We start from the raw sequence: 9,993 nt of genomic DNA, 5'->3' as shown, positions 1-9,993 counted from the left end.
CAACAAACACATTTAACCAATAGTATTTAATGGTTTATGTAACTCTCTGCTAAGGCCCAATCATCCCCCGACAGTTCTATTAGGTAAATCAGCCCCTTGCATTTTATTGGCCAAAAATAAATTCAAACATACCTAAATAAATATGTGTTGATAATGGGGGGAAATCAGTCAAAACAGTAGAAGTTCTAATTAAAGGCAACTTGAATACAAACTGTTTTCTCCGTGAAACTGGTTAAATTTTTAATGTAAAAGGAATTATTCCTAAACAGCCTCCACTCCATATCAAATAACACAATTCTAAAACCATTCATTATAAAAACTGGAGGTGGAACACTGCCACCAACTGGAAGTTATAAGCTTTGGTCACAGGAGTTTGACGAGAAGATGGAAAGGAAGGATGAGGGTGGCGTAGCTTCTGGGCCTCCTCGTCAAAAACTATCTGGGCCTAGAACTTAAGGGCACGCAATCCCAGAACAGCAAACTTGGTGACAGTGCCATAGATACTTGGGGTTCAGTACATTGACAGGTCAGACTGGTTCAGTGAGATGAAGACCAAAAAAAAAATAACCCAAACAAAAAAAAAAGTTTGAACTTTGAGAGTTCAGATTACCTTGGACCAGAACAGCTCATGCACGAGTGTGTGTGTGAGTGCACATGGATATGATACCTTCTGCAGTTCTTCCCATCTGGCCAAGCTCAAGCTGTCCTATACCTATTATTTCTTTTTTTAAGCAGAAAAAAAAAAAAACCAAAACATTGAACCCCGTTTTCACCAAAACAGTGCCAAACCTCGCCCAAATGCTGTGCGAGTCGCCCAGGGCTTTGACCCCCAGAACAGTGCCACCTCCGAGACAAGAGGACAGGTAGGCTGAGGTGGGTGGACATGAGAGGGATGAACAGCGACATGGGTCCCCCTTCCTCACCCACTTCCTGGCAGCGGCTGACCAGTCACCTCTGGGCTCCTTACGGCAAGGCGGGATGCTGTCGGTAGGTGGGGACGCCGTACTGCGCTGCCCCCCCTGCCCTTTCCCCTTGTTTTTTTTTCCTAAAGGAACTCAGTCAGTTCAGAAGCACGGGCTCAGTTTGAGGCGCTGCTGTTGGAGGAGCTGGATGTGGAGGCCACAGCCATGGCCGAGGTGCCCGAGGAGGCCACAGATTTGCGGATGTGAGGCATAAGGAATGGGTCGCTAGACAGCTGGTGCACGTCAATGCGGTCCTCCTTACGGTAGACTAGACAGCGCCTTATAAAGGCCTGGACAGAGAAAGAACAGTGTCAGAGACAGAGAATGTGAAGGCTGCAAACTAAGAATAAAGTGGGGCCAAAGGGATTTACCTTAGCTTCAGGTGTGACTACAGGTTTAGGAGGAAACTGCACATCTGTTGCCTTCAGTATGGTGTTCTCCTGCAGGATGTCCTGCTGAGACTGGTTATGTCCAAAGGGCTAAAATGAGAATAAGTGTTGGGGGAAAAAAAAAGTCTGTTTATAGATTGTCAGAACGTCACTATCATTTAAAAATGGATATATTTTTGTGATAGGTTTAGTCTTTAGAGGCTCCTACCTTGCGACCATACAAACACTGATAGAAAATGACTCCCACAGACCACACATCCACCTTGTTGGAGATTTTTGGTGGCTCTTTTCCAACCACAAAGCACTCAGGGGGCAGGTACCTGGAGAGGAACAGGCGGTAGCTGTGTTGATATGAACCCATTTTAACAAACCCAAATGTACCATCCACTGGCTCTTCCTAAAGCTCGGGATGCGTGGCTGTACTAAATTGGGTGCTTTGTGGTTCATCTCGTTGAGGAAACATTTGGGTGTGTACTTGTACTACAGCCAGCTTAGTGGATGTTACACAACTGTCATTTAAATCGATGATGCCATGCACATCTGTATATATACACTAAGACGTATTACTGCGACCAAAGCATTACATGACAAATTAATTTCAGGACATGTTACCCATTTGATAAAACCCTTACTGATATTAATAAATACACTTCACCTAGTCCACACAGGAAAATTATGATTTTTTTTTTTTCCTATACTAAAAAAGGGACTGTGGAGCGGCAAGCAGTCAGGCATAAACAAATACATAAGGTCATACTACTTGATATGACATTGACCCTTAAAGGAGCAGGGTGCAATGGTAAAAACAAACTCAGTATCATCTACTGGTGTGGGTCCTACCAATATGTCCCTGCCCCCTGTGACGTCAGCTCCATCCCGTCCACTGAGTTGTAGCTATCATCATCCATGATCTTTGACAGACCAAAGTCTGTTATCTTGATCTCCCCGCAGGCAGTGCCATTCACCAGGAGAATGTTACCTGAGCAGGAGGACAAAAGGTTTATATTCAAATAAGAGCCAAGTAACTTGTAGTTTATATTAATTTTATCATCATGGCCAATGATACGATTTGAGGCCAATCAATTGCTCTTGATTTCCCATCAGGTAGTTGTACTGTTATCAGTCACTGTGTGTGGACGCACCGGGTTTAAGGTCGTAGTGGATAATGGGCGGTCTGATCTCATTGAGGTACTTGAGAGCATTAACAATCTGCATGATGATGGAGCGTCCCTCTTTCTCTGACATAAGCTTGTGCTGCTTCAGGTAGAAGTCAAGGTCATTACCCTCACAGTACTCCAGGACTGTACAGAACCTGCTCCCAAACAAAGAAGAAAGATTTAACCACTTTAGCGAGATTGATTTGGTCAAGAACAAAGTTAAGGCTCTATATACTAAAAATGAAGACAGAATATCACCATCTGAATAAACATGAACAGATTTCTTAAAAAATATTAAACGGGGGAGAAAAATAAAATTACTTACGAGTCAGTATCAAGTGAAAAGTAGTCATAAAGTTTAACTATTCGTGGGTGGTCCAGCTCTTTATGAATTCTGTATTCTCTGCAAGCATGTCTAAAACAAGAGCATTTCCATCTTTAATTAATGATTTCAAATCTAAATATTACTGCCAGTAAATCTGGTGAAAAAATGTCACATTGCTAGAAAGATAACAACAAACTCACTTATGATAATTTTCTTTCTTTTCATCCCTCCAGTTTTTGTTCAACTGATGGATTTTGACTGCAACGTACCTTTGCTCCGTTAAGTCAAATGCCTGGAACAAGATCTTGTAGTTATGAACTGCTTTTGACATAACTTTGTTTACTGAGAGACGTGCCTAAAAATAAATGGATGCCTTTATTTATCATTTTTACTACTCGTGACAGCAGATTTATGGAGTGTCTCTCAAAATCCGTTAGTTGAAAGTGAAAACAATAGCTTTGTGTTATTTAGTTTGCGTCCTCTGATATTTTCCAAAGAATACCACGCACAGCCTGGAGTGACCTAAAATAAATGCTTTTGTTTTCAACACCGCAACAACCAAAGACAGGTACTTTTTTTAAACTATACATTATTAATTACATACTTATTATTTTACCAAACTGACAAATAAATAATTATAAGTAATTGCTCTTACCTTGTAAACTTCACTGAAACCACCTCGCCCAAGTAAATGTAAAAGCAGGTATCGGTCATTTAACGTTGGATGATCTTTAAATCTGCAGGGGATGAAACAAGCTCAGCAATTAGTAAAGCACAGGTTGAAACTAAGGCCCACTTACGTGCTCAGGTGTAGCCTAGATTGTTCCATTGAGACCAAAGCCACTTTGAGTTATATCAAATCTGTCTAAGCAGGTTATTCTGCACAAACTGTTAACAATGTCAGCTGCTTGCTAGAATGCATATATTATACTTCATATTTACAAATATGAAGTAGAACCTGCACACATGCTGAACACATTATTTAGTAATGGATGTCAAAAAAAAAGAAAAAAAACATACTGGGAATTATCTTCATTGTGGATCCTTTTCAGCTCACGAATGTGAAGGTTTCGCACTCGCTCCAACCTCTCTAGCTCTGCCTGAATCTCAGCCTCCTCCTGCAAAACACAGTAAAATGTATATTTATTTATTTAAATAAATAAATAACAATAAAACGCTACAGATACACACGCAGACAAAATGTCAGAACCAGCATTACCTTCTTAAGATGGCCCAGTCTTAGCTTGAATATTTCTTCTTGCTCATGGTACTCTGCCTGTGATAACCTGTGAGAATAGCAAACCAACCTTAACCCTACAACCATATAGGCAGGAAGCCAACGGGAAATATGAAAAAAAAGCAATCATACGCTTCACTCTCCGTTCCATTGGTCTTGCTTTTGCGTTTGTTTTGCTCCAGACTCGGAGGTGGGGTCTGGGCCATGGAGGGTGGCTTGCGTTTAGCCAACAGCTTCCTTTGCCTTTCGATTTCCTCTCTCTGGGAGTTAATCCTTTCTTGTTGTCTGAAAGCAGATGATAAATTATTACAACATACTGTACATATTTAATGACAGCACCTATGTTATACTGTTTACTACTCCAAGAATAGCTAAAAACGCAACAAGCACAAGAGAAAGACCCTTACTTGATTAGGTTTTGAAACGCATATCCATCTGTCCACTGTTCAGTAAATGACGCCCCGTGTCTCACTGTGGTGAAGTGACCCAGTCTTAGCCTGTCTTGCATGCTTTTGTCCCGGCATGCCATCTTCTCCTGCTTAGACTGAAAGAAGGCGTGTCAAACCTTAAGATCATGCACTTATTCTGGAAACTACTCTCTAAGTATATGATCTCCACTGCTTTTAGAAGAACATACTTTTTCAATGAGCAGCTTCTTCGACATCGTCACACACTTATTTAAGCGTTCCTTGTATCGCTCCAGCATCCTCTGCTGTTCATCAATCTGTCTTCTCAGATCACAATTTGTCTAAAGTGGGACATAAACAAATATGTTGTAATTGTTCAGACAGAACAGAAGTTGTGTTACTTCTAACTTGTTCAAATCAAAAAGCAATTATATTATACAATTATTAACATTTATTCACAAAAAAAAAAAAAAAAAAAAAAAAACAAGTCCCAAGTTTAAAATAGTAGTAGTGTAGTACCCGCAGCAAATCGTCTATTCGGCCCTCCTTCTTCTCCAGGTCTGAGTTTTTGTTGTTCTCCATTGCTGTTAGTTTCTCTATAGTAAGGTCAGACTACAAGGTACAGAGACCATAAAGCAGTGGCCATGTTAATAATGCATACAACGGGTCGTTCTAAACAAGAGTTCTAGTTACAAATCACTGTTCCAGTTTATATTAAGGGATTATAATAAAGCAGATTAAAAGCCATGACTGAACGTGTGAATTACCTGTGTGGCTTTATGGACCATGTGAAGTGAAACAGGCTTCATCGAACATGACGAGTGCTCTGTGTTGACCGAGCTGACCGAGGAGGGGCTCCCTTGCTGCACCTGTAGACAGAGTTTCAGCTCATTAAAAGATATTATCAAGACCTGCAGCTGAGAGCTGCGATTAAACATGAAACTATTTGCATAAAAATGATACTCCCTATTATACTTGAACTCAGAAGCAGTAAAGTGGTAGTGGATTAGACAAAAACACACACCACAAACTTCATAAAACATCTCAAAAAGGCAGAAATCCACCGTGAGCATTTCTGTTGCTTCAGTTACAAAGACTAATGTGAAGTGGTTTAGGTTAAAACAGCTAAAGCTCAAAATGACTATACCATTACAGCTCAGCCTGTAAACATACAGCATGACAACAGCTCTACAGCCCACTGCCAAAATCTACATTTCTTTGCTACAGTTTCCCTTTTTATAATTTCCTTGGATTTAGTTGTATAAACTTTAGCCAACGATGACAAATAAAATGCATCTGTGGCTTCACTTCATACCGACTGCTAATTGTGTTTCCAGAGACAATGGTACTATCACATCTACCTCGCATGACAGTGACAAACCACTCACGATAAGAGAAGAGCAGAAGGAATAAAAGACAGTAAGGGGTGTCAAAAAAATGTATAGGAATGAGACAGGCCATGGACCAAACGTGCTCACCGTGACAGGGGGGTTGGAGAGGGAATGCTGTGGGGAAGAGCGAACTACTGGTGGGATTCCCCTGGCAGGGCTGGTACCAGGACCGCTACCACCCGCAAACTGACAGCCACGTGAAGAAAAGAAGAGAGAACGAAAGAAAGAAGTTTAATGGAAAGACCAAGATGGCTAAAAAGGGGGTTAGGAAGGAAGTATGAAAGTGTTAGGCACCCAATACTGGGAAAAAAAAAACAAAAAAACACGAGCTCTGTTCAATACACGAGCAGCAGAGACAACTCACCTCGAAATAATCACTAATTTTATGTCCCCGTGCCCCTGCTTTACCTGCAAGAGAGAGGCACAAAGCTCAGACAGGCGGTTATTATGAACACATGATGGGATGGTCACAGGAGGAGGAGAATCTTACCTTGGCTGCTGTCAAAGTGGTCTGCTTTCCGTTTTCTCACTCTCTGGTCATTTGCCTTTTTCTCAGGAGTCTGTCAGAAAAAAAGTATCAGTTAACCAAGTACACAAGATAACACAAGACAAGACAATGTTAATATGTAATAGAAACTAACCTCTAGCTCTTTGTCACTGAGTGAGCCCACACTGCATAGACTTTGATTGGATGACTCATTTTGACTCTGACCCGAGCCCTGGGAAAGAAGACAGTAGAAATATGTAAAACATCCAACATAAGGATAGGAAAAAAAAAAGATGTTAAGACTTAAAAATGTGGACATGAGCATGAATCGACTCGAGTAAAAATGGGTGACAAATTGAGGAAACAGATGTAGCGGTTTGGCTAAATACCATCGCCATTAACTTCCTACAGAATCTAGACCTGTATCAGTCCCAATGCTGGTTCCCTAGGAGATGCCTGTCAGTCAAATGAATCACATCAGAATTCTGCCGGCACTGTCCAATCAGGGAGAGATACTTAGTCATTCAGTGCACACTAGAGCTCTCTCACTGAACCCTCCTAAAATGGCTGAACATTAGGCATGCTGCTGGGGATGCATTCTTCCCTCTGTCTGTCACCTTTAGATAATGTCATCCATTTTCCTCCTGTTCACCATAGTCTTAACAGTTCCTTTTTTCCATCCATGGAAAAAGCCAGTGAAAGATGCCCTGCTCGATCTAAAAACATCATCCCATTTTCAGCTCCCGAACCCGAACAAAAATCATTTGATCATGGTTGTTCAAAAGGAAATGCACTTTCAGGAACCATTTTCAGGAGGCAGCGTTTGTTCCATTACCAAAAAGGTGCGCAAGTTCTTTGTCCTGAAAGCATAACAATTTTCGCTGCTTTTATGCCAACTCAGTGATGACAGAGAACAGCCGTGCCACAGGGCATATTCAAGGTCAAGAAAAATCTCTAAGCTGCTTTCTGACACCAAAGGGCTTCTAACCCACCAACCCACATTTCTTCATAACTATTTGCTCACATCCTCCTCTCTCACTTCCACCTCACAAACATAGCTTCTTCTTATAAAAAGGTGGCTGTGGCATGACGCTTTCGAGAGCTGCCATTTTCTCTGCAGCAGCAGCCATGCCATGGGTCTAGCTCTGCCTATGGCTGGCACAAGGCCCACTCCTGGCACTGACTCTTGCTCTCTAACTGTTCCAAGATCACCTTCCACGAAGACATCTCTAGACACAAGCAGACGAAGGCTAAATGCAGCCTTCAGTCACACCTGGTCAAAACTATTTCTGCATTCCTCCTATGCCTACACTCCTCCTCCCTCTACCACCCCTGTCCCGTCTGTGGCCCTTTTGGCAGGCATTGCCACTTGCATATACAGCCACTACATCATGAGCCAGGGAGAGATGCCATATCATGCCAGCCAAAAACACAGACACAGCTCAACCTTCTCCGGAGACAGACAAAGAAAAGGAGCGGGCCAAGCTTGTCCAGGCCAAACAGTAGAATGATAGTAAGTCATGATGAGACAAAGAAAGGAAGAGATCCACCAAATGTGCAATCAAGAAAAGCAAAAAATCTAAGCAATTTTAACAGATGACAGTTCCCATGCTGCACCTCTGACGTCTTAAAACACAAACCTTCGCCACGCCGACCCCAGTGAAGCGAGCCTCCAACAGCTCTTGCCGCCGGGGGTCCAGACTATGCAGTTCTTCCATCATGGCTGCAAAGACAAGAGCACAGATTAAGGAAGGCGTTATGAGGTCTGGTATATTCAAATGGGAGTGACGGATCGCTGCTTTGGTTGTGATGAGTCATGGCTGCTTTTAGTATATAGATGTGGAAAATTCCTGTACTGGATCATCAACAAAACCTGACAATAGTGACTTTCACCATCATGTGTGTTATGTTGGCACAACATACACAACGTGGCTACTGAGTAAAACAACCAAAATGCTAAATTTTCCAGTTAGAGAAAGTTAAATGTGCATCAGATAGAAGCCAGATGTGTAAAGTCACTGCTTGGACGACTAGAACGTTAAGTGATAACACCCTGGCATCTTATGCCAAAGTTACATGGCGCTGGGCTCATGAAAGGTCACTAATACAGAAACTGCCAAGAATAATCACAGCATTGAAAAAGGCCACAATAGACAAAAAAGGCTTGCTAGCTTGTGCAAAGGTTAACGTTTAAGTTACACGCCCAACACTGACTGCTGTGCCTGTGGTTCAAGTACACTGATAACCAGTAGCATCCGTGTCTACTGAGGACTACGCTGTGGTCCTTTTCCTGTTAAGTTATGAATCAAGTCTGCATCGTGTTTCGTTGGCCCAGATAACATTATCACCGGCAGATCAAGCATACATGACCAGGGAGCACAGGCGAGGTGGCTAGCTAACACAGCACACGCGAGCTAACGAGCCTCAACTTAGCATCGCGTACCAAGAGCTAACGGTTAACACTCGCCAGTGCCAGTCAACTCCATTTAGTCCCGTAACGTATCAAGCGAATGTGTATAAACACGAGTCTATGCACCGTTATGTAATAAGAAAATGACCACCAGGCAACACCTAGACAACAGCACGTTATTTTACGAAAGCCATTAGTGCTAGCGTCAGGTAGCATCATGCTAGCGTCTGTCAAAAGGAAGCATCTTCTCAGATTTGTGTTGTCAGATGCTCGTGCCACGACGCCCGGCTTTGCTGTAAAACATACCTGGCACAATAGTTGCTTTTGTTCGCCAACCTGAAGAGATGCTTACTGCAATTTTAGATTCCCTCGCTCCAGCGGGCCTGTTGTTATCCCTGGAACCGTCCCCGTTGTTTCCCTGGTGCTCGACAGACCCTCCCAGGCTAGGCCGCATCCACAGCCGCGTCTCTCGCGTGTTGGACGTTAACGCTCAGGAGACGGGAGCGCGCGGTGCTGCTCGAGGTAGGAGACGGTGGATTCCCTGGGAGGCCTCGACAACTCCGGGTACCCTAAACCCGCCTTTCGATGCTCCTTAGGCGGGGATACCCATCACATCCATCTCCCCGAGGACCCACCCGTGCCTATGTCGAGTATCTTCCTGCCACACAATGGCGATCCTCGAAATGCTTTTCACCAGGTGTAAATAATGTCTGCGAGCTAGCGTGAGTTAACGTTACCCCTATCTTTTTCTCCCCCGGTGGTGGGATGAATTTCGGGTTCTGGGCTTCAGCTCAGATCAGACCAGACCGGACCAGACCAGACCAGACCAAAACAAAGTTGGGCTTCAGTCGTCTTTCTCGCCGCGACGGTGAAGCCAATCTGTTTCGGAACTTATGCGTTTGCAATCCGTTTCATTAGAATCCGGATTGATTCGGTTCGGTTCTAATGTTTTTGCAATGTAAACAATAATCAGTGAAATCTCATATTTTCTCGTGAGATTGTTGAAGTATTTTCACCTTCGCTGAGTCCACGCCTGCCTCAAATCTCTTGTCTGGACCAATGGCAAATCCCTCTGTACACAATACAATTTAACAGTGCCCACCCACACAACCACCAAATGATCACTTATCACAAAGTTGCCATTCCCATGATGTTCACACCCACGTACTGTACTTACATAATACTAATAAATTGCTAAATGCATTCAAACATAGTGATTTTGTCATTA

The 9,993-nt window shown here is 42.9% G+C and overlaps 1 protein-coding gene across 2 annotated transcripts; it reads right to left on the bottom strand.

Annotated features, from left to right (window-relative positions):
- Nucleotides 1-7: 7 nt before the first annotated feature.
- Nucleotides 8-9,929, bottom strand: tlk2 (tousled-like kinase 2). 2 transcript variants are annotated; one of them, XM_029158358.3, is made up of 21 exons: nt 9,072-9,929; nt 7,996-8,078; nt 6,510-6,587; nt 6,359-6,428; nt 6,233-6,276; nt 5,956-6,054; nt 5,245-5,346; nt 4,997-5,089; nt 4,708-4,818; nt 4,478-4,614; nt 4,203-4,355; nt 4,053-4,119; nt 3,854-3,951; nt 3,489-3,570; nt 3,034-3,125; nt 2,834-2,923; nt 2,494-2,663; nt 2,192-2,330; nt 1,560-1,671; nt 1,334-1,441; nt 8-1,252 (listed from the first exon to the last, which is right to left on the bottom strand). In XM_029158358.3, exons 1-21 carry the CDS (start codon nt 9,217-9,219, stop codon nt 1,079-1,081), a joined length of 2,250 nt encoding a protein of 749 aa, XP_029014191.1. In that variant the 5' UTR covers nt 9,220-9,929; the 3' UTR covers nt 8-1,078. The 2 variants fall into 2 exon arrangements, with proteins under 2 accessions (XP_029014191.1, XP_029014192.1); XM_029158359.3 differs by lacking the exon at nt 5,956-6,054.
- Nucleotides 9,930-9,993: the final 64 nt, after the last annotated feature.

Source organism: Betta splendens, chromosome 8, assembly GCF_900634795.4.
Source record: "Betta splendens chromosome 8, fBetSpl5.4, whole genome shotgun sequence".
NCBI classification, from domain to species: Eukaryota; Metazoa; Chordata; class Actinopteri; order Anabantiformes; family Osphronemidae; genus Betta; species Betta splendens.
The sequence above is the reverse complement of the archived record's forward strand: the minus strand, read 5'-3'. Positions and strand labels throughout refer to the sequence as shown.